The sequence below is a fragment of the Canis lupus genome, chromosome 3 (assembly GCF_003254725.2).
Source record: "Canis lupus dingo isolate Sandy chromosome 3, ASM325472v2, whole genome shotgun sequence".
NCBI lineage: Eukaryota > Metazoa > Chordata > Mammalia > Carnivora > Canidae > Canis > Canis lupus.
Window position 1 is genome coordinate 7,572,991 of NC_064245.1, and position 25,129 is coordinate 7,598,119.

At 37.4% G+C, this 25,129-nt stretch overlaps 1 protein-coding gene and 1 long non-coding RNA gene across 17 annotated transcripts; both read left to right on the forward strand.

The window, feature by feature from the left end:
• The first annotated feature begins 403 nt into the window (after positions 1 to 403).
• Positions 404 to 15,325, forward strand: NUDT12 (nudix hydrolase 12). Of its 16 annotated transcripts, none has more exons than XM_049108135.1 (9): positions 461 to 543; positions 2,787 to 2,918; positions 3,030 to 3,118; positions 3,977 to 4,181; positions 4,718 to 5,304; positions 8,395 to 8,562; positions 9,640 to 9,753; positions 12,026 to 12,225; positions 13,197 to 15,325. In XM_049108135.1, exons 2-9 carry the CDS (start codon positions 2,800 to 2,802, stop codon positions 13,305 to 13,307), a joined length of 1,593 nt encoding a protein of 530 aa, XP_048964092.1. In that variant the 5' UTR covers positions 461 to 543; positions 2,787 to 2,799; the 3' UTR covers positions 13,308 to 15,325. The 16 variants fall into 16 exon arrangements, with proteins under 16 accessions (XP_025292643.1, XP_025292637.1, XP_048964092.1 ...); XM_049108126.1 differs by having other exon boundaries at positions 513 to 638; XM_049108128.1 differs by lacking the exon at positions 2,787 to 2,918 and having other exon boundaries at positions 505 to 638.
• A 4,035-nt stretch (positions 15,326 to 19,360) lies between these two features.
• LOC125754821 (uncharacterized) lies at positions 19,361 to 24,149 on the forward strand. The gene is made up of 2 exons (XR_007409683.1): positions 19,361 to 19,996; positions 23,651 to 24,149. It is a non-coding gene; the product is annotated as an uncharacterized LOC125754821 (long non-coding RNA).
• The last annotated feature ends 980 nt before the right edge of the window (positions 24,150 to 25,129 follow it).

Consider the following 25,129-nt stretch of genomic DNA (forward strand, 5'->3'; position numbering starts at 1 on the left):
TGGACGCATGACTGTAGCCCCAGGAGCTGTTGTGGGCACTTGCCATCCACTTTTTAAAGAACGATTAAACCAAGGAGGCCCATACAAGGTACCATTTTGCACACGACGAGTTTAGGTTCAGAGGCGCAGCCAACCCTGCGGGAAAGAGCGCGGGGCAGCAGACCACACCTGGGGGGAGGTGAGGGCCCTGAGTGTGAAACGCTGAGCAACTTACAACCGCTTCCACACACCTACAGTTCCCCGTCGTCTGCACCACCACGCCTCCCGCGCCTCGGCACGACCGACCGCCGAGATGCTGGAGCTCAGCGCCCGCACCTGCTTCCCCGGCCCCTCGCGCGTGCTTCCCCCGCCCCGAGGCCCCGCCCCCTCACGGACCGCGCACGGTTAGCGACCGCCGAACTACATTTCCCAGAAAACCGTTGGAAAGACGGCGGCCCTCCGCCGGAAGTCGGGAGGGCTGCATCCGGCGCCGCGACGAGCGAGAGCGGGGGTTTTCCGGTCTTGCGGCTATTTCCTGCTCTGCTCCGGTCTGGTGACCTCTGGGTTAGTAGCGGCGGCGGCGAGTGCGTCGGCGCCCGAGCCCGCCTTGCGGTGGGTGACGGGCTCCCAGCGCCTGTGGTCGCGCCGCCGGCCTCGAGGTGGGGCGCAGCCCGGGGGGGGGTCGGGGCGCGGGCGGGAGCTGGGGGCGCGCAGCGCTGGGCTCCCCTCCCCCCACCCCCCGCCCCGACCCTACCTCCACCTCCGTCCCCCTCCCCCCTCCCCCTTCTCCCATCCCCGCCCCCTCCCTCCCCCTCCCTCACTTCACCCCCTCCGCCGCCTCCATCTCCTCCACTCTCCACCTTCACCTCCACCTCCAACCCTCGCCCCCTCACCCCTCCTCCCACCCCTCCCTCACCTCCACCCTATCTCCACCACCCTTCCACTTCCACCCCCATCTCGCCGTCCCCCCACCTCCACCTCCCCCCATCTCTACCTCCCCCCCCCGCTCCCACCCCTACTTCCCCTATCTCCACCTCCCCCTTCTCCACCCCCACCCCCCCCATCTCCACCTCCCCCTTCTCCACCCCCACCCCCCCATCTCCACCCCCCCTTCTCCACCCCCACCCCCCATCTCTACCCCCACCCCCCCATCTCTACCCCCCCCGGGAGGGGGGCAGGGGCGCGGCCCGGCCCTGGAGGTGGGGGAGGCCGAGGGCCGCTGCACCTGCAGGTTCACGTTTGAAGGACGGAATCCCCCAGTAGCGACCGGAGAAGAGAGTAAAGGACGCCGAGGAGGAGGGGGAGCCCGGCGTGGCCGCGAAGGACGCGGAACGCGCTGAGCAGGGCCCGCGACCTCCGGGGCCCCGGGCTCCCCAGCGGGGGGAAAGGACGTTTCGGGGCGGCGGGAGTTGCCTTGGGAAAGCCCCTGGCCCCCGGACCACCCCGTCCCGCCTTCAGGGCCTTGACCCCGCGGGGACCTGCGCGAGAGAAACGAGGTCAATCCGGGGCGCCGCTGGAGTTCGGGGAGGTGTGACTGCAGGAGGACGCCTGTTTGAATCTAGCCGGCTTCGCGGCCAAAACAAGGGGGAAAAAAAGAAAGCTGCCGGGACCAGTATTCATTTCCCCCGCCTCCCTCCTGAGAGCCCCGCATGCATCAGGACCGCCCTGCGGGGCGTGAATCGCCCTCTGGGGGGGGACCCTTGCGGCCCGAGGCCTGGGGGAGGGCGAGGAAACAGCTGCGACCTCGGAGCACCCGAGGCAGCAGGACCCTGCCCGAGGCCAGCCTCCCCCAGGACCGGGGCGACGACGTGGGCAGCTGGGAAGGGAAGGGAGGCCGCCCCCGTGGGCCCGCGGACAGCAGGGGGCCAGGCGCGGTCCCGGGCGTCGTGTTCGTGCACGAGTCCTCTAGACACCTCACTGCAAGACAATAGGTGCGTTCTACGGTAGAGGTAGATCGAGGTAGATCGAAGGACATAAATCGGCTTTCTAATAGAGAAGTCGCTCCCCTCCCCCCCAGCTGAAGTTGTGAACGTATTTTCATCATTCCTAGGAGGTTTTGTTTTGTTTTGTTTTAAAGCCTTTTACTTTAATTGCAGTAATGGCATACACGTGGTATTAGTTCCAGGTGTACAGTACTGCGATTCAACAGTCTTACACACTCGAGGGCTCATCCCACCCCCTCTCCTTTGGTGAGTGGTCACATTTGACCCTTTTTAGAAGCACTGTAAAGATACAAACTGGAAAGGTGTACACTTCCATCTTTTCAGCCCGTTTTTTTTCCCCCTAAATTTTGTTCATACTCCCTCTTCTGTACACTTGACCAGCTAAATTGCAGCGTGAGAACACTAGAGGCAACAGCAGACACTAAGTATGGATTACGACCTTTCCTTTTTTTTTTTTTTTTTTTTTTTTAAAGATTTCATTTACTCATGAGAGACACAGAGAGAGAGGCAGGCTCCATGTGGGGAGCCCAAAGTGGGACTCCATCCCAGACCCCAGGATCACGCCCTGAGCCAAAGGCAGCACTAAACTGCTGAGCCAGCCGGGCTGCCCTCGATCTTTCCTTTTTAGCCTCAATATTGCGTAGAATGATGATAGCCTACGTAGAATCCCAAATCAATTTTTTAAATTTTTTTTAATTTTGTTTATTTATTCATGAGACACACAGGGAGAGAAGCAGGCTCTGTGCAGGGAGCCCAATGCAGGACTTGACCCCGGGTCTCCAGGATCAGGCCCTGGACTGAAGGAGGCGCTAAGCCGTTGAGCCACTCGGGCTGCCCCCGAAATCAATTTTTTTTTTTTTTAAGATTTTATTTATTCATGAAAGAGAGAGAGACCGAGACACCAGCAGAGAGAGAAGCAGGCCTAATGCAGGGAGCCCGATGTGGGACTCCATCCCAGGTCTCCACTGGTCTCCAGGATCACGCCCCGGGCCGAAGGCAGGTGCTGAATCACTGAGCCACTCAGGGACCCCCAAATCAATTCTTAATAGCATTTCACTAAACAAAAATCCATACCTTAAAAAAAAAAAAAAAAAAACTTTGTTCTAGAGAACTTAAGCATGAACCATTTCCACAAAGAATGGCTCAGTTTGTGCTCTACCACTTTCAATCCATCTTGAGACAACATTCATTAAGAGGTATGAGATTTTCTATATATCTTTTTCCTTACTGAAACAAGCAAGTAAAGCAGACAAAGTTAATGGTTTAAAAAGTTTCTTGGATTCAAATTTTGACAAAGTCACCAAATGAACGATGTTCAATAACAGATCCAAAATAAATGGCCATCTGATTTATGGCCAGGACAGTAACCGCAGTGGAGTGGGACGAACGTTAAGTTCAAGAATGGCGCCAAGTCATCTGGATTATCCACTGGCATAAAAATGTATCTTGCCCCCACTTCACGCTGTGAACAAAAATCAATCCCAGATGGATTGTAGAATTAGTTGTGCAGGGAAACCAATAAATCGCTTCCATGTGAAACTCTGAAGGATCAGCTGTAGGATCATAATTTTCCTAAGGGCAGGCACCTGTTTCTGGTATCGTCGACTCTAAGAGAATACTGGTTGTCATCTGCTTAAAAAAAAAAAAAAAAAAACAACCTGTGACTTGACTTCTGTCTGCTTTAATTCCCCTCATTCCCCTGCTCTATAATGAAATCCCTCTGATCTAGTTCAGATACCCCCTCCTCTTTATAATGCTTGTTACATGACACTCCTTCTCAAGAGTATGCCCCTCCTTATCTTTATTACCAAAACTCTTTATACATTATGTTATACACCCCCCATGACGAATTATATTTGAAATGTATATTTAAAACGACTTTGAAATACATGCTGTGATGACAGTTGAGCACTAATTACCTTTTGAAGAGTATATGGCTTTAGAAACCATAACTATCCTAATTACGTGTGCATTCAGGTAATGTTCCATCATTGAATAAACAGCAATTGAAAATGAGAGGGTTTTTTTTTTCTATTTCCCTCTTTTTAAGGAAGAAATGTCTTCTATAAAAAGCCCAAAGCAAGAAATAATTTCCCAGTTTCACTATTCAGCTGCTGAAGGAGACATTGCCAGGTTAACTGTAATCCTCAGTCATTCTCCATCTCTTCTCAATGAAACTTCTGAAAATGGCTGGACTGCTTTAATGTATGCTGCAAGGAATGGGCACCCAGATGTTGTCCAATTTCTACTTGACAAAGGGTAAACGTTTTAGGCACTACTACTTGAAGGGCTCTGTGGTTTAACTTCCGGGTTATATATTTACTTTTAAATTTTTCTTGTAGCCATATACCATTGGGCTTGTAATTATTATATAAAAACATAGCATAATATCTAACTAATAGCCTTTAACTTCTTTTTTTGAGGGATAAATATCCTTCATACCTATGGCAAAGAAAGTTTATGAGTTAGTCTAATCTTTTTCTTCCAAATAGAAAACATAGATCTACCCACTATGACTGTCAAGAACCCCTTGTAAAAATTTTAATTTCTTCTTATAACACATAAGATTTACTGCTTTTTTATTTTACAGTTCTCAAAAAATGTTAACTATCTACTATCTCTAACTTTTCATCATTTACGATGATTTCTTTTAACTTTCCCACTAGCAAATTTTGTACTAAGAGAAAAAATATGCATAATCATTAAAGGAGCAATTGTGCATCTGGAAATATTTTATTGTGATAAATATTAAAGAAAGTGCTTATTTCCTATTTTATTTTTCTTTTCATCTGTAGGTGTGACAGATCCATTGTCAATAAATCAAGGCAGACTGCACTGGATATTGCTAAATTTTGGGGTTATAAGCATATAGCTAACTTACTAGCTAATGCTAAAAGTGGGATGAAGCCTTGGTTCCTAAGTAATGAAGTGGAAGAATGTGAAAATTATTTTAGCAGGACACTCTTAGACCGAAAAAGTGAAAAAAGAAATAATTCTGACTGGCTACTAGCTAAAGAAAGCCATCCAGCCACAGTTTATATCCTCTTCTCAGATTTAAATCCCTTGGTTACTCTAGGTGGCAATAAAGAAACTTTCCAACAGCCAGAAGTCAGGCTTTGTCAGCTGAACTACACAGATGTAAAAGATTATTTGTCTCAGCCTGAAAAGATCACCTTGATTTTCCTTGGAGTAGAACTTGAAATGAAAAAAGAGTCATTTAATTATGCTGGAGAAGTCCCAAGAGAAGAAGATGGGTTGGTTGCCTGGTTTGCTCTAGGTATAGATTCTGTTGCTGCTGAAGAATTTAAGCAAAGACATGAAAATTGTTATTTTCTTCATCCTCCAATGCCGGCTCTTCTGCAATTGAAAGAAAAAGAAGCTGGTAAGAAAAGAACATGGCTTACTTGTGTTGGAAAGTATACTGTTTTTGGAACCGGTTTGAAGTCACACATACCTTCATTTTATAGAAGGCAAACTTTTTTCAGTAAGCAATATTAGGCTATCTTCATTGGAACTTTGCTAAAGTTCTCACTGTAGGGGACTAGTCGCCAGAGCAGTTAAAATAGTTTTAATCAGCCAAGATTAGTTTCCCCAGAATTAATCCTAATGCAGGCTGGTTTTACTTGATTCTTCAGTGAATCATTACTGAGCACCTGCTATACACTGAGCATAATGGCCAAGACCTTGACTATTTTGTTTTCTGTTGTTGGGTATGCTAGTTCACATAGGGCCTTATATGCCATGGTTTTTATTTTAAATTCCATTTAAATGTTGTGACCAGACCCATAGTTTAAAAAGAAACAAAAACCCTCACTCTGCCTGCTTTGTAGATCATGAAATTGTAGGTAATTGAGTGTGAAGTCAGAAGTCTTGTTAAGAGCAGATTAGAGAGTACAGTACCTCAGTTAAGAGCTTGCAGTGGATTGGGTTAATGGAGAGAAAGGAAGAATTTGAAATGCTGTAGAGGTAAAACTAATAGGGCTTGATCAGTAGGTTGAGACTATTATAACAGAGAGTGATAGTAACCTGGACTACAGCCTGAATTAAGGTGACCATGGTAGAGATGGAGAAAAGGAAAACATTCAGGGTATATTTTAGAAAAATCATCAGCACCTGCTAATGAATTGGGTATGGGGTATATAATGATGAAGGAAAAGATCAAGTATGGTTGCTAAGTGTGAGACTTTAGTAATTTGGTAGATAGTGATACTGTTTCTTGATAAAAGCGGGGTGACAAGCAAGGGAAGCAGGACAGAGTTAAATATATCGAGATTTGAATCTTGGTCATGTTGAGTTTTAGAGAAAGATATTAGAATCTGGAACACAGAGGAGAGGTGTGATCTGGAATTACCCCTATGGGAGTCATCAACATGAAGGTGTTATTTGAATCTCAGAAAACTACTGAGATAGAGAGTTGAGAGCAAGCAAGAAAGAAAGCCCCAGAATCATACCCAAATCTCCCTAAATTTTGAGATCAAGTAGAAACAGAGATGCTATCAAAGGTATTGTCCACAGTGTGGCCTGACCACAGGTAAGGGGAAAGCAGGACAAGGTGCTCATGGAAACCAAGAGAGCAGAGTATTTCAAGGAGGAAGTGGTTAAATACATTGAATGCTGGTGAGAATTTGAGTAAGATAGACAAAGACTTTTTTTTTTTAAAGATCTTTCATTTTGGTAATATGAGGCTATTGATGAATTTGTAAGAGGGGTATCAACGAAGTGGAAGGAATGTAAGGTAAATTATGCTAAATTAAAGTTACTGGAAGGTTAGGAAGGAGTCACTTCTCAATATCCACCTTCCCTTAGGCGATGTGTGTTGGGCCCCTCCAGAGACTACGTAGATATCTCCTCCCAAAGTCTGGATTGGTATGTTTTATTCTCCACATCTATGGAGAAAACCCTGCACTTTTTAAAGAAAACATCTTTTCTTTGTAGCTATATAATTTTAAGATGAAAAGAATCGCTCTTTTTTTTTTTAATTAGAAAACTGAGGTCCTTTTATTTTCTTGTTATATAAACTTACACGGTTAACCTGTTGGTGCCTCAGTTTCCTCCTCCAGAAAAAAAGGATAATAGTAGTACCTACATCATAGGATTGCTCTAAACATTAAATAAGGTGAGGTGACTCATTGAGCTATGTAAGTATTTTTATTTCACATAAAGTAAATTTGTATTCTCTGTCATACATATTGTCCATTTCACACTATCCTCTGTATCAGGTAGTCTAATAGAAATATATTGTTTTTGGATACCTGGGTGGCTGAGTGGTTGAGCATCTGCCCTTGGCTCAGGTCCTGATCCAGGGTCCTGGGACTGAGTCCCAGAGTGGGCTTCCCACGGGGAGCCTGCTTCTCCCTCAGCCTATGTCTCTGCCTCTCTCTCTGTGTCTCTCATGAATACATAATATCTTTTAAACCTGTTTTGTTCTTCACAAATAAAGATTGAAGATGATATATATTAAAGATCTTTGCATGATGCTTTGCACATTGTTGGTACTCAATAAATATTAGCTTCTTATTGAAGCAGTTTTGAAAAAGTGTAGATACTTTGCATAAGTTTCATATTGTAAGGTAACGTAGTAGGCACATATTTAATGTTGCCTATGGTTTGTTGAATTTCGGTATTAAAATGTTTTTGTGTGTGGTTTATTGGTTTTGTTTTTCCAGTTTAAAACATTGTTACTGCTATTTATGGTTATTCTGATTTTTTTTCAAAAATCCTTAAACCAAATAATAATGTATTTTAGTGAGAGCAAGTTTGTCAGGCAAATGCCTATTCAGCATTTCTACTTTTATTGCTTCAATTATAACATTTCTGGTCAGGCCATATTCTTTTTTGATGTAGCAGGCTAAAGGCCAAAGTATATATATTCTGCGATTTATTCTAGTAGGCATTTTTTATGAATAGGGCTAACCATGAATGTTATAACTTTAGTATTTTTTTTTTAATATTCTGTGCAGTTTCCAATTGTAAACAGGATGTGTTTCACATATCCTGGTGACATGGACTAGTCGTGGTTTAGTCACCCAGGACAGGAGAAAGAAGTTCCTACAGTTTGCCCTGAATATTTTCTTAGGATCCAAGTCTAAATTAGGAAGTGGCTGCATAGTGTATTTTTGTAAAAGTCACTATTGTAAAGTCAGTATTTGTAAAATCACCATACGCTACAATCTTGTATATCCAAAATATAAAAATCATTCTATAGTAAAAGGCTAAGCTAATATAGTGCATAAGATAGATGTACGAACATCTATCTGAAAGTTTTATTAGTTAAAATTAAAAGTTAAATTTTCATCTGTCATCTGTTGGATTAGATATTTTACTTCAAAAGAAACATTCCTCATAAAAATAAGAATACTAAAATTCTTGGTCACACAGCCATTCAGAGAATATAGTGTATGCCTTGACTTACAAACATTTTACTTGGATATTACTTATCACAGAACTAAAACTTTTTATGCTTCTCTTAAAGGGGTTGTAGCTCAAGCAAGATCAGTTCTTGCCTGGCACAGTCGATATAAGTTCTGCCCAACCTGTGGAAGTGCAACTAAAATTGAAGAAGGTGGCTACAAAAGAGTATGCTTAAAAGAAGACTGCCCTAGCCTCCATGGTGTTCACAATACATCATATCCAAGAGTTGGTAAGCCTTTTCCTTGACAGTAAAATCTCAGCCATCTGGAACCTTGGGAGTAAGACATTCTGGGAAGACAAGATTTTGAGTTGTTGAGAGGTTCACCTTTTCATTAAATAAAATAAGAATTAATGTAACTGTTAAGACTATAAATAGTAAAGTATCATATAGTTCCACGACTTTTAAGTAAGGGACATTGTGTGTAATTGACCGTTTATTAACTCTTGAGTTAATCGATATGAATTTGAATGTGTTAAAATACATGACTTCAAAAGTCTACCCCATTAGGATCTACTTAGTGCAGAGATTAAAAAAAAAACACACACGCACAAAAGCCCCTTTTGCCTTTTTGAGGCATCACCAAGGCAGTACAGCCTGCAGCTAGCTTTTCATCCCTGCTGCTGTCTTCCTATACCTTCTGTCCTCCTAATTGCTACTTTGGAGTCTTCTGTAGGTTGGAAATCTGAAAACCTAGTCCTTTAAAACTTGTGAAAAAAAAAGAGATAAACAACAATACCTGAGGAAGTCTCCTGAGAGTAAAATGCATGACTTTGTGACACCTGGTTTCACTGCTCAGGATCCTTTTACATTTGACTCCAGTTCTCAATCATGACCTAGTAAGGAGAATTCACTGCCTTTAATGACTTCTGGGAAATAAACTGTTATTTAATTTAAATTTCATCTTTTTAATGGCTTAAACTTAATCATAGAGCCACATTAGCTTTTAAAAACATTTGTTCAGGATTGGAGTGGAAGGGAGAGGCAAATTCACGTTGGCTACAGTAAAATTTGTATTTTCTTCATGCTGTATAATACCTACTCTAACTTTTTTATAATTAAAAAAATATATGTGCCTAGCATACCATAAGTATATAATAAATGTTTCTATTAAGAAGACGACAAAATTAGTCTTCCTTTAGGATACAATATTCTCTGCAAGTTCCCTGAAATAAACAGAAACAGAAAGAAACAGTCTTAGACCAGAGTCTTGTTCTTATGGGAGATACACCTTTTTATTATATTATTTGACAGTGAGTCTAAATTATTTTTTCCTATCATTCATTCATCTTATTTTTTTAAAAACAGATCCAGTAGTAATCATGCAAGTTATTCATCCAGATGGGACCAAGTGTCTTTTAGGCAGGCAGAAAAGATTTCCCCCAGGCATGTTTACTTGCCTTGCTGGATTTATTGAACCTGGTAAGCCTTTTCTTAATAACTTTCATAATAACTTTCCTTTAACTTAAAATTTCCAAAAAAAAAATTTTAGATGGCATTTGACAAATTATCATGCTATGACATTTTTAATGGGATGTTTTAAAATATTTTCTGTGTATTTTAAGTGATGTGATATTTGTTTTTACTAGTGGAATAATCTTGCCTGTTTTAAAAATTCAGCATTTCTTCTTTCATATATTGCTATTACCCAAAGTATCTGCGTGACTTACACCTCACTTCCTTCATTAGACCCAACTATGTTGACTTTTCAAAGAGGCCTTCCCAGACAGCCCCAAATACATTAGTTAGCCTTGTACCCTGCATTCCCAATTCTGTCATCCTGCCTGGCTTTTCCCTATAGCACTCCTTACCATTTTACATGGTATGTATGTATGTGTGAATGTATCTCGGTATTTATTATCTGATATATGTGTGTATCTATTTGTCCACTCATTTATTATCTGCTCATATCAGAAAGCAAGTTGCATAAGGGCTGGGACTTTATTTCATTCATCCTTGTAGCCTGCACCCTTACAGCAGTGCCTTGTATGTAGTAGGAGTTAATAAATACCTGTGGAATAAATGATAATTAATACACATGTTTAATCTTAACTTCCAATGTTAATCTGCACTTATAGTAATAGCAATAAACATACTTTGCGCCACACTCTGTTTTGAAGGCTTTCCATATATTGAATCATAGAACCGTCGTACAGCCTCACAAAGGTACTACTTTACAGCAGTTTTACCGATACGGCATTGAGGTACAAGAGCTGAATAATTTGCCCAAGATCAAGCAGCTAGTCAGTGATAGGGCAGGGGTACAAACCTGGGCATGCTGACTCCATGCTCTTAATCACTATGCTGTCTCTAGGACTCTAGGCTATGTTTTTAACTGCTATAAAACATTTTATTTAAAAATACTCTTCAGGAAAAAAAAATACTCTTCAGTTCATCCATTCTGCTGTTGAACAATTAGTTTATATCAGTTTTTGCTATTGCAAACAATACTGCAAAGAATACTCTTATACTACTCCTTGTGCACATTTGCAAGAGTTTTCAAGGGTATACACTTGAGAGTAGAATTGCTAACTCATGGGATATGAGAATCCTGACCTATTGTAGACATTGCCAAGTTGCTCTCGAAGTGTCCCTACCAGTTTACGCTCTTAACAGCACATGACATGTTCTGTTTTTCCACATCTTTACCAAGTTACAATTTTCATACTTTATAATTTGCCATCCTGATAGGTATGAGAAATAGTGTCATTGTAGTTTTCCATTTTCATTTCTCTCCTAATGGAGCATCTTTTTCAAATGTGTTTTAGGCATCCAATTTTCATTTTCTCTGAATTTTACATGTTTATATTTGCCTAATTTTGTTTTGGTTCTTCCTTTTATTTTTCTCATTATAGGAGTTTTGTGGTATGTATTGTATGCTAATCTTTAGCTATGGTCTTGCAGATATCTTAACACTAGTCTAATGACTTAACGTTCCACTCTATTTTTTCTTTTTTTGGATGAACATAAGTTGTTAATTTTAATATAGGAAATACATCAACCTATTTGAAATAAAAAGCTATACTTAAATAGCAAAATATTCCTAAACTTTCAGATGTACTTAAAAACCATTCCCTCCCTGTATTCTAATTCTCAATTCCAACAAATCAGAACTAAAAAGTACACTTCTAGGCATTACTTTATTTTATCATACCTGAGTCAACAGTCTTCTAGAAGAAAAAAATCATTTAGAAAGAAAAAGTACTGTTTCATCTTATGTTAAACTTTTAGTGTTAATGTGGTTTTTAATTCTTTTTAAGAAAAGTTATCTGCAATAATTGTTTGACAACATAAAAAATTTTAAGATTTTAGTAAGGAAAAGGCCAACCACTTATAAAAATCTTGGAATGATAATTTATAACTATTTAATGATAATACATAAATGAGATGATATATAAAATAATTGCATAGTGTTTATCTACTAGGTTCTGGATAGTTGTGGATGTTACCATTTTTACACTGTAGCCGAAAAATTTGGACCTTCAAGAAAAGTTTTCTGGCATTTTGATTATGTACTTGGTCATATACTTTAAGAAATGTTTTTTTGGATTCCAGTCTAGTTTTAGGCTTGTGCTTTCTGATTCTTCGAATTGGGTTTCTGTCCAAAGTGATTTCCAAATGTTTGAACTATTCAGAGCACAGAATGTCCAAGGCATGTTCATCAGCTACTTGTTCTTTTGCCCCATTTGATTAGGGGAGACAATAGAAGATGCTGTTCGGAGAGAAGTAGAAGAGGAAAGTGGAGTCAAAGTTGGCCATGTTCAGTATGTCTCTTGTCAGCCATGGCCAATGCCCTCCTCCTTAATGATTGGTTGCTTAGCTGTGGCAGTGTCTACAGAAATTAAAGTTGACAAGAATGAAATAGAGGATGCCCGCTGGTTCACTAGAGAACAGGTAAAGTTCAATTTAATTTCCTTCTTCTATTGATTGTTCTCTGACTGTATCAGTTTGGGCATGCAGCAAGGATACATGTTTTCACCAAGTTGAATGAATGGCTGTGGCCCACCCATCATGCATGGATTGCAGTGTAATTGATGCGTCCTATGCTAACTCATTCTGTGAGATTGTTCGAGTTGATGATTCTGTGCCATTTTCTAATTTCAGATGTCATTCCTTCAGCTTTTCAATGGGCTTAAAATAGGTAAACATGAAATCAAAGATGAGAAACAGGAAGCTTAGTCTTAGACATTTGTATTTTAGTTTATAGCATTAAAACAAGTAGTTCTCAGAAAATATCAGTGAAAATGCTTAAATTTTTTGAAAAGTTCTTGTTCATTTTAAAATGTGCTTAACTAAGGGCAAGAATAACAAAACTATATAACAAAGATACATGCACAAGAACTTTTTTAAAACATCATCCTTCAGTAGTATAATGAAAGATAAATTACTTGTCTGTTTTGCTTAACCCAAAGTATTTGTATAGAAAACAAATGGATACACTATTAGTAGTGAAGACCTGAAATCCTTTGTGACTTTGCCTAAACAGAATTTTTATTTCATTTTATGCTTAACTTCAAAAAATAGAAATTAGATGTTTTTTAGAACTTTATAAAAGGGAACCTATTCCAAAAATTGACTTCACTTTGAAAATAAGTGTGGAGCGTGTACTTTTCTTGTTCATGTCTTTTTTTTTTTTTCTTTTGTCATAAGGGAATATGCTTTCTGGAATATTTATTAAAATTGATTCACTAGCTCATTGAATCAACTAAAAATACTGCACTAAATTTTGCATTTGAACATGGATGTTGTCACTTTCTATGTTGTTATTCACTGTAAGAGTTGTCACATTTTAATTAAGTTGCATAAGCATAGAAATAGTGTTTCAGTGTTGAAATCCTAATACATTTTATTATGGTGTATTTTAGGTTGTGGATGTTCTGACCAAAGGGAAGCAGCAGGCATTCTTTGTGCCACCGAGCCGAGCTATTGCCCATCAGTTACTCAAACACTGGATTGGAATGAACCCCAATCTCTAAATCAAATAACTAGACTCTGAGTATTACTTGATTCCTAATAACTTATTCCTCAAGTGAGATTAAAAATATTTAGTGCTTTGGAATGTCACAACACAAAATATCATTTTAGGTTCAGAAATATTTTCGACAGGTACTTTCCATCTTAACCATAGAATTTGTGTTTTTATAAATTACAGCACTGCCTCAGATTTTGTTAAATCCAAGTCTGCCTTCTCCAAACTTTTTTTTTGGTTGTGCTCTGCAATTCTATATCACAAAACCATATTTCTAATAAGAAAAATCATACTGTAAAACATATGTTCTGAAAATGTAAACAAAAATATGTAAACCTGAATTCCCCTCTTGTAAGCATTAGACGAATCACTAAAGTTCTCATTTTAAAAGTTCAGACAAAATTATTTCAATGAATTTAAGCTTTATTTCCAGTCTTTTCCCTACCCTAAAGGTTCTTTCAGGGGTCAGTGGCTGATTTTTGCTCATTTCCCATCGTATTCCACTGGCTTCCTTGTTCCAGCAGTGGTGCTGTTACAGTGTTGCCACATCTATTTTGATCGGTGTTAAGAATTTTCTATGTTAATAACTCTGCCAGTGGTCAGAATACCATGCCTTCATGAAAGAGAGTTTAAGTGAGAGCATACCACTATGTAGGGAACCTCTTCCTTAAACCTAAAATCAACTAATATGTATAATTATCTGTTATGCTCGAGATTGCTGTTGAGACAAATCAAAATTCTCTTCTTCACTGAAATTAAATATATTTGAAAGGAATTCTCCTCAAAGGTCAGATGTTAAATATTTCCCAGATTTACATATTCAGTAAAAACACTGGCTTTATGTCATTTTGTGATAAGGGCTATATATATCTATCTTAGCAAAAAGTTATGTAATCATTACTAACAATGTTTATTAAACCCCAATGCAACATTTTGGTTTTTGGCCTTAGCTCAACCATTCTAAGAAGCTTTATAAAAATAAGTGTATCTTAGAACTGAATCAGCAAGATTCAGAGAAAAGTGAAGTGTAGTAATTCACAATTTTACAACATAGAACTGTCATATTTTATAAGGCTAGTTTGAAATTGTTTTAAAAGGTAGCCTATAAATGTATAAATTTATATAATTTGGCTCTTAGTCATTTTATGTGAGAACTGGAAGAGACCTTAAGGATAATATATGTCGTTCAGTGACCTTCTTTTATAGATAAGGAAAACGAAATCCTGAAAGGTAAATTTATTTAATTTAATCCATTAAAGTTGAATCAGTTAATCAAAGTCACACAATTACAACTTACCGTTCTTCACACAATTAATTGTAGTAACGGTCAAATAACTTAATGTTAACAGTCTGTACTACATAGCCTAGTGCAGGAGTCTCCCTCTAATAGGAAGTAGAAATTAATACTAAAAAAATAGTAGAATAAATTAAAATAGGGGATAATAATAACAAATTTACCAAATATTGTTAATTAAAATTTTAGATACTAAAATCATTTAACTTAAATGTGATCATTTTCTTAAATAAAACTTTATTTTACTAATGAACAATGATTCTCATCGTAATTGATGAAAGCTTATTGGTATTATTAGGACTTTAGACAAAATTGACTTGCACTGGACATTTAGATACATAATAAAATTTGAACTACATAAGTATCTAGAAAATTAGGTGCCTTGATTATTATGAAGTGTGATGAGGTTCAGTTTTATTCCAAATTCACTTAAAGAGTCTAAGATTGTATCAAAGTTCTAGGTTTCCATGTTCAGATAATCCAGTAAAATGTAAAATATCAACAAAATGTAGTTCTAAATTTAGTCTTGGATATTTAATCCTATACTCAGGGAAAAATCAGTAAGTAAATTATTGTTATTAATAATCATTCTTAACATTCCTAACCTCTGAGAGGTGAATAAGCTACATATAAATAAAAGGAATAGTAAAGCAATTTTAATGGATCGAGTACCATGAATGTATTCTAATGGAAATGAAGGTAACAACACATTAAAATATTTATCTATTTTCTGTTTTCTGTGTTCTGTATTTTTTTAATGTTTTGATAAATGTCTTCTGAAAAATGAAAAAAAGCCAAATTTTAGTCATCCTCCTGTTTAATGATGTATAAATAAAAAACATAAAAGCCCTTTTAAATGTAGTCATATCTGGAAGACTTAAATGTCTATTTTCATTCGTGTGTGTGTGTATATATGTATGTATGAACAAAAATAGAGATTTTAGTATATATACATACATATATATGCATGTATATATTCTTATATATATACATGTTCACATATATATATACATATATACAGTCAATACTTTTTCATCATCAGATTTGAAGTTACATGTCTAATGTCTCTTTTTTTATTACTAGTCTCAAATTACCAGTCTTTGCATTTTGAACTTTTCACTGTTCAAAATGAACTTTTCTGTTCATGGAAGGGCTAGAATTAGAAGTGCACATATTTCATTTAGTTGGAAGAAATGATGAAATAACTTTTTCAAAGATCAGATCAGAGATTTGGGTGAAGACAGAAAAGAATGAAACTGCAAAGGGTGGGTGAGACCATGAGGTGGAAGGAGAGAATATGTTTGTTAATAAATCAAATAAACTTAATTAAATCTCACATCACAGTAGACAGCTGGTTCTAGAACTGTGTTGCTAATGTGTATACACCAAAATAGTAAGTGAAAATCTTCTGTAAAACAAATCAATTAATCATTTAGAATAAGATTTCTACAACACAAATTTTATTAAAGATGAGAGCCAACTGTTAGGTTCTGAGTGTGTGTGTGTGTGTGTGTGTGTGTGTGTGTGTGTGTGTATTCACATATTGCTGGATATCCACATCCATATCATGGATGTTGAAATTTATGTATGTGCTATGCTTAAAAGGCCCAGCAAAATAGGAATATCTGTCTACAAATGTAAAAGAGCTAGGTGTTGAGGCAAACCAGAAGTCCTTGCAAATGGGTTGGAAAAAGAGGGCAAGAGAGTTTGACTTGGTGCAGGTAGAGGGTGTTCAGTAAAGGGGTTCAGACACTAGGGAGCTTCCATACGGGTAGGGCCAGGTGAGAGACACAGAGGGTGTATCTCACGGAGTCAGGGATAATGTTGCCAGAGCTTGCATCTTCAAAAAATCTTACCCAACAGGAGAAAAATGGAAAGGAGTTTTTTTGTGTGAAAATAAACTCAATGCTGCAAATTATTTATTTCCCCCTGTGCTACACCTTGTCCTTTTTCTTCCGAGGACACTCAGAATTCAAAACAGCTCCTGTGAGAGCAAAGTGCAGTTTATTATCATCTACCGTAGATTTTCAGATGGCTCATTTTATTTGCCCAAAGTAGAATGGTAAAAAGGAAAGTTATTCAAGTAATAAAAATGGCATAGGAAAAATGGGTAATCAGAAAAGCCTGAGTTCTTTTATCATTTGGGAAAATTTTTTTCCCAAACATGAACATTTGAGCATGTTAATTGGGCTAACAGGCAAATTCCTCATTCTATTTTCACTGAAGGGTATCTATATGTAATTGTACTTATTGATGGAAATAGCACTTTCAACTTTTCTTTATTCCTTCAAGAGTACTGTGTTTCTCTTTTATCGCTAAGCACAAGTGCCTAGTATTGGACAATGTATATTTCTCCTTTTCCAATTCCCATTGTAATGATGCTGTACAGAATAGTGGGGGCAGCTGTGAAATTTTAAAACCGATTTTAAGTTAAAAAAGAAGCCTTTCTGCAAATGGAAACTTTTTTCTAACTAGAAATTCTGATATAGACAAAATATAAGGATCAAAAAAGTGCCCTGGCTTTCCAGTCCTAGGCTCATGAAAACTATACCAGACTCTTTGTCTCACCCCTGATGGATTAACAACATTCAAACCACTTAACTTGTGAGGTGGTTTCATTTTAAGTGATGTGAAAGTACCACCCAGAAGCAGAAATTGAAAAAACAGTACTCGTATCCATTTTAGAACAGCATAAATGGACAAATGATGTCTGAAGGTTGGGTTTTTGTTTTCTTTTTTCTTTTTTTTTCTTTTTTTACTTTTTATCCTGTCCATTTTACTCTACCCTGAAATTGTAGTCTATTGGAACAGTGTGATGTTTTGAACACCTCAGTAGAGTACCTTATAAATATTTATACTGCTTTCAGATAGCAGTGAGCTGAAGTCATCTCTATCAGTGGCGCTAAAAACAATTTAAAATGCCATTTATCCAACGGCTTTGCTGCTAAGAGTTATTTTTGCTCTTTTTGCTGGATTTATTTGTGTTTATGAAACAAGCTTGAGTATTCTAATACCAGTTTGGAGAATTTGGAACTCCAAATGAGATGCCCCAATGACATGCACAAATTCAAACCTCAGAGGCTGCCTTGGTACTGACCATCATCTGTTCTGCATTGTAGTGAGGTCTTCACTGGGAATGTAGCCATGAGTGGTAAGCCAGAGGAACCCTTGTGTGTTCTGGGAGGCACTGTCAAGGATGAAAAGAAAATACGTATCAGTGTGGGCCTCAAAGTTTTCATGGCTATATAGTTGTCGAATAATGTTTATTTCAGAAAAATACTCTTATTTTACACTTATTACTGGGATTGTCATACTGATCTTTTTCTTTGGTTCCCAGCCATCTCAAACATCCTCATGAATAATAAACATTTTTCATTTTATTATGGTGATAAATCATAATATTCTATATGATAAATCCTATTTTTTAATGATTTATCATTGTTCTGTTATGATAATCACATAAAATGCATGGTTTTATTTTACACCATGAGGAGGGTATGTATATTCCCTTTATTCAATATATCTAAATTAACACTAATAAGCTGTAAGTTTAATTCAAATCCAGATTTCTGACCTTTGTAAAAATTATTTGTTGCCTCTCTCTTCTCTCCCAGCATATTGCTCAGAACTACATATGGATCCCTATTTACAACAAACTCCTAAGGAGCTGGAACTCTTTGGTTAGCTTAGTCTCATAACATTAATATTTATATAGCACTTTATATATAAAATGTTGACAGTTATTTCATGTTATCCTTAAACCCCTATGAAATGAATGTCAATATCAGTATCCCCATTTTACAGTTGGCTAAGAGGAGTTAGTTAACTTTCTTAAAATCACATTATGAATAAAGAGGAGAGCCAAAATTTGAACACAAGTATTTCACTCCAAATCCTTTCATCTTTCCACTTACCAGAGCTATCTTGTAGAATTTTCTTAATAATGATGCATTATTATATTCTTGTTACTCTAGACATTTCTGTAAAACCTTCACTACTTAATTATCAGATTTCTATCTCCAACTATCTATTAGACATAACCTCCTTGGACATCTCATTGCCTCCCAAACACTACATGTGTACAATTGTCTTTTATCCCAAGAACATTTCTGCTTCTATTTCCCTGTTTTAATTATCCTGCAATTTCCAGTATGAAACTTTGGGTTTTATTATTTTTATTTCTACTTTATTCCTTACCCTACCCCACCCTGTAGCCAAACAATCTCCAAATCCTATCACTTTTAGTTCTTAATACTTCTTGAGTCTCAATATCTTCTTCTCTTTCCTTCTTAATACTAATTGAATCTTAATACTTCTTGTCTTTCTGTCCATTGCCACCATCCAAACTCAAGCTACTCATCTGGTATCTACATCAGGTTCTTAAATTGGTCTCCTTACTTCAGGTTTCACTCCCAATTCATTCTTCGCAGTGCAACCAAAGAGCTCTTGTTGAATTCTTGAAAAAGACTCCCATTTGGACAAAAGATCAAGTCCAATTTCCTTAGCATAGCAATCTGCAGTTTCAACTCTGATCACTTCCCTTTTGTCCAGCCTCTTACACATATAGCATAATATATGTGTTTGCAAAAAGCCACAGAAAATCTTTAAATTTTTATTAGGCATTAATAAAAATCACCTAAATAATTATGAGCAATATCATTTGCTGCTACTACTTTAATAGAAATGTCTCATTTATTTAAAGATTCTAAACTGTACTTCTAAATTTTTTCATTTACATATTTCATAGGATTTCAAAAATTCTTAATCAGGGCCAATATTATTTATCCCAGTTTTACAAACGAGCACTTCTAAGAGAAGTCTGATGACCCTCAAAATCAACATATGATATGGAAATGTGACTCAAATTTAAATCTTCCCAACCAAAAATCTACAGCCTCTGCCACACGAAACACCCCATACCGTACACCACAGTTTCTGCCCCTGTATCTCACAAAGGTAAATGAATTACCTTATAGTTAGCCCCACCAGTGTCAAGAGCCAAACTAGATCATTTAGATTTTCCTTTATTGGGGGGGTTTCTTCCACTCCATGTACACCGCATGAACATCATAGCACTGCTTCACAGTACCCCTATCCAAACTCCTAAGCCACAAAAACACACAGTACATCATTGTTCACTAACAGTATATTTGAAAACAAACAGACTTAGGAATGGTTAAGACAGATAATAATAGACTGATTACAGGATGGTAGATCATTCCTGACACTGCATAAGATTAAGTATGCTAATCAGATTTTGGATTTAGACAACCCAGATAAATCCCAAGAAGAACAAGAGGAAGTACTCAAATCCTTACTTCCTTTTCTTGCTTTTCAAAATACATCTTTGTGTTTTATCTATGTCTCCTTCAGAGCTGAGGAATTATGAAGGCTTTACCCAGGTGAGTTGATTATATGTTCTTTTAACCTTCTCCTTTTTTTCCTTTTATTTTTTTCTTTTGCTGTTTTGAATGAAATATCCTCTATTTTAATCCTTGCTGTCCCAGATTAGTTGCTTAGCAAAGGATGATAGCAAAGGGAAAATTATTTGATTATTATATATGAAGACAATTTAACAACACATTTGTTTCCAGTCACAAAAAATCCAACAGCTGTTTGTATCTTGCTGTGTTACCAAATAGGATGGACACAGAAAAAGGAGGGATGGGGGAAAAAAATTCTAAATAGTCAGTGTATTTAGGCCCCTTTTATTTATGCTAAGAAAGACATCATATGCACATTTGAATAGCTACCATCCATATCCTAATTTGGATATTTGAAACAAATTGTGCATTTGGAAAGCAAGGAAAATGCAACTGACAAGCTAGGCTTCTAAGCATAATTGAAATTCATTCTGAATTCATGGAAGGTCAGTTTCATTTCAAAGCAATAGCCCTTGTTTTGAATTTCTATAATTCTGCTTTGTTTCCATTGCAGCATTAAATTTACTAATCACCAAAATGATTTTCTCATCTGATTTAGTAGAATTTTTCTTCCTTAACTTTATACTTAATTTTACCTACATAGAAGTTTACATTTAATTTTTTTAAATATATTGATCACCCAAAACATTGTGATCTGAAGACATTAAGGAATAATATTTTTTTCTGTAAACAGCTGGAGTTAATCTGAGATTTAGACCACCTTCATAGACAAAATATTCTGGTTAATATCTTTTGTATAAATAATCCCAAATCAAAGTTTGCTAAATAATGTATTTGCAGTTTCACCATTGGTTGATCTTTAAATGATATGTTCTAAGATTTTAATGGAATATAAATTTACAAAAATTTATCTTCCTCAGTCTCACTTAGAACTTAAATACTAAATGGTTTTTAACCTCCTTTTCTTATCCCAGCATTTAGACATTATTTTATTCTAGTGTCATATTACCACAGTGTTGAATAAGTATCCTAAAGCCCTTCATTTGGAAAGTAAACTGAAAAATAAATCTCCATTTTCTACTTTTTGTCTTCCCAGATATATTCTCAGTTGCTAGCAATTCACTTTTTAAAAAAAAATTATATATGTAGTCATTTAACTTCTCAAAGGTATCTGTAATCACCATGTGATGAAATTACAATCACGATGCTTAGAAAATAGCCTTGAGGTCTTCGGGGGAAAAAATAATTCCATAACCAGGTTTTCAAAAAGGTCTTTAAATTGACACACCAGGAATTTAACTGTGATAGTCAAATTCTCAACTCTCTCAGTTATGGCTCTTTCATAGACTGGTTCTTGATTATTTTTGCAAAAAGCAGAATGAAAATTCTGAATGTGCTGACTTGTGAAGATACACGCTCATTACACAAAATGTACCAATATCCTATTCTTATCTCATGAGACCGCCCAGAGCTCAGTGAAGTTGAGGGATGGGGTGGAAAGTTAGCACTGATTATCTGCCCAATATAAACCTAATCATAACGTGATTAAATTAACCTGGCAGATTAATTCTAATCATAATTTCTCATTCCCTCATCATTGGCCAGACTGCAATTTCCACACCTCTTTATGACAGTGGACAAACTACAGCATAGTCGATAGCTCAAGCTATGTAAAGGAAACATAAGAAAACATTAAGCATAAGACATTTAAAATAAATGCCTTTTTTGTTGCTTTCAAAAACATGCATTAGACTGGATTAAACTATGAAAATTTATTTACTTTAGTGAATTAGTAAAATGAGCATAGAAAATTTTTTTAAATGGTGATTCTGAAATTATTGACGATGTCTCTAAATGTTTTGATTGAAACCTCTTCATAATCCTTATATCTTGTTTACATTAATATTCTCACCAAATTATTTTTTTCAGAAGTAACACAAGTAATTTTAAGGTAATTCAAGTGATCTTGAATTACGAGATCTAAACCAGTGATGAAGCTTAAAAATGCCCAATAAAATACAAATAAAAATGCCCAAAGTACCCTAATAAAAATAAAAAGTTGGCTTGTAACAAATAGCAGCTGATGATAACATTTCCACTGAAACATTTGAAAGAATATATTCATTACTTCCTTCTGAATGGCTAGAAGAAGCAAAAATTAACCTATGGCCATTTTTTAGGCTATTATGAGCAAAGCACAGGTTTGCTTGGAGGTAGGAAGAAATATTTTGAGTGTTTAAATATTGACTTCAGCTTTTTCTCACTCTTTAGAGTTTAGCACTGTGGTTATATATTGGTTTTTCTTGGTTCTATGCTGAAAAGGAATGAAGATGTTACACATTTTCTGTTTTGAGCTATCAAAAACTCCGTTGTCAGCAGAACTGATGAAATCTGCCCCTGAGGGATAAGACATCTCATTGAAAGAATCACAGGGATTTCATGTTTGGGGGAAATTACACATAGAGGTTTCTGCGTGAAGATCAAGACACGGTATAGTCAAACACCACCTCAAACTGAGGTTTAAGGCTGAAAGCTTCAAAATTAAGAGGATGTTATTTAAACCCATCAAGAGTTGGTATTTCAGCAATTATTAAGTCTTCAGAGAAGCACAGCTCTTCTGTAACCTAGTGAAGTAGTGTGGCTCCACTTCAATAAGTGAAAAAGGAGACAGCATTCCTCTTTAGAAAACTCAAAGGCATTCTTCATTTAATTAATAGGTAGGGAAAGTCTTGAGCAGGAAAAAAGTAGTCCCTGAGATCTATTCAATTATCCTTTTGTATCTATTCTTGGCCAATTTTTTTCAAGGTATCTCGTGACATATTTCAGTGTATGTATGTGCTTTATTTTTCCTCTTTCTTCGTCTAATAGAAATACACCTGTCTAGTAAACTTTCTATTATTTGAAATATATAAATGTTGCCATAACATTGTCATCTCTCACCTAGTTGCAGACAGCATAATTAGTGGAAGAGGAATAAAGTGAATTCTCACTTAGGACTGAGAGAACAGAAATGGGATTCTCAAGATAGAGTCTCAAAGTCCCTGTGCTGGTCAAGGTCAAAGTAGGGGAAAACCGTAATTACAGACTTCTTAGAGCTGGCAATTGAAAAACATTTAGAGCAGCTAGGGTTCCAATTGTATTTGAATAGGGTGATTCCTCTTCAGATGGTGATAATTTAATTCATGTATCATTCTGCACACGGGATTAGCAAAACTTGTACTCTAATAATCATTCCAAAGCCAAAAAGGAAGTGAAGCAAAGCAAAACACATAATAGATTTCTAGTCTAATAATGTCATGATAATAGCACACAGAGTATGACTGTATATTCTCAAGTAAGAGACACATACCCCACTGCTGGCTGGTATACAAAGCGATTTGGGGCAGTACAATAAAAAGACACTTTCTTTTTATTAGTTATTGTTTTTGTTTTAATGTGCATTAGCTACAATCCAGAATTTCACAAACCTCAAACAACATGAAGCTAAAGTGCAATTTTAATGAATCAAGAAACTATTAAGCAAATAGCAGCACGGATATTTGATGGGAACAGTAGGAATCATGAAGGCAGTATACAAATGATTGAAATCAGGGAACGATAGAGCAGGTTTTACTCATTCATTCAAACTAAAATGTTTCCTAACTACTGTGTTTTTCTGCATATTTGGAATAGGAACACATCAAAGTATAAGACAGACGAGTTCTTTGCCCTACACTTCAGCCCACATCTCTAATGATTTCTCAGGAGACCAGATAATCTACGGCTCTATACACTACAATGTTCTATCTACCTTTGTTGGGCCCCAAAATTTAATTTCCATTAAAGCTCTGTTGGCTCAAGCCAGATTGACTGTGGAGCAGCTGGAAGTCTGGTTCAGAGGAGGGGAACAGTCTCACCAGAAGCACTTCATGAAGAGCCATGGCCAACAAATACTGGAGTTCTAACAAAATGAGCTGATGGATGCACCATCATAAAAAGGAAGATCAAAGGCTGGGTACCTCATTTACCCTATCAAGTACCCTCCTTCTGAAGACTTCCACTACACTGTAATGCCCCCCAGGTACCTGCCAACCATTTTGGCTTTTATGGACAAAGTCAGACCCAAAATATGGGAGCCCTTTAACTCTGCAAAGTGAAAAGTGAACATGAGAAATACAATGTGACAACTTAATTCTAGTGGCCCTGGCCTGCCTTTCTGACTTGCTGAATTTTTATCACAAATTCTGGTTAGCACAAGAAGAAAGGAGGATATCGGAGAGTTAACACCTAAGATTGATTTAGGACACGCGTTTAGAAGCACTCCTTTACATGGCGCTGAGTAAAAAATAACAAGTGATCTCTCAAGGAATTTTCTCCCTAGAAGCTTGCCGATACAGAAAGAAAAACCATCTGTGCTTAAACCAAAACAATAAACATTTTAAACTTTAGTGTGTACAAATTAGGAAAGGAGGAAAATGAAGTGGAATGAAGTGAAACTGAATTCAAGTTTTCCCAGGACTGCCCTACTCTGAAATCTTAAGGCTATTATTAAAGATTTTCTGAATGAGGTTCCATTCCACTTATCCAGTTGTATCTGCTTCAATGGGGTTTCTGAATCAGAATCTCATGGTCCCAAGGGGGTAGGAGAGTGAGTGCTTACTAAAAATGTGCATTCCCGTGCTCTGCCTCAGAATCCCAACCTCTAAAGTGAGGCCCCAAATCTACATTTTTAGCAAGTTGCTCTCAAGTTTGAGAATCCCTGTGCTACACTGTTTGCTCCTTGAGGTTTACATTATATGTACATTTTCACATTAAGTCCAGCTCAGGACCTTGAAGCCATAGCACACAGTACCAAATCATTAAACCTCCCTCTGTGGGTCTTCCCAATTAAAATTGAACTCTCTTCATTTTATAATAAAGTGACAGAGGATAGTTCCTGAAGCATGGCAGGAAGAGCGTCTATGTTTAACACAATAAAGCAATAAACATCTTTCAAACATCTTGAGTAAAAAAATTCTTCACATTCAGAGTCTTGCCATGGTGGGAAAGGAAGTGAGACAGCGTCTCAGCACTACATTTCCTTGGGCAATTTGCTGCCTCTCTGTTTCCTCTGATGAGCTACGAGGGAGTTGGGTAGGTGATCTCACACCTATCTATCCTCGAACAAAGGGC

Bases quoted from the DNA above. Each gene is read 5' to 3' on its own strand.
- NUDT12 (XM_049108135.1), top strand. From the start codon at position 2,800: ATGAAAGAGAGAGAGACCGAGACACCAGCAGAGAGAGAAGCAGGCCTA. The intron at 5,305-8,394 runs GTAAGAAAAGAA...CTTCTCTTAAAG, and splicing joins ATTGAAAGAAAAAGAAGCTG to GGGTTGTAGCTCAAGCAAGA. The intron at 8,563-9,639 runs GTAAGCCTTTTC...TTTTAAAAACAG, and splicing joins TACATCATATCCAAGAGTTG to ATCCAGTAGTAATCATGCAA.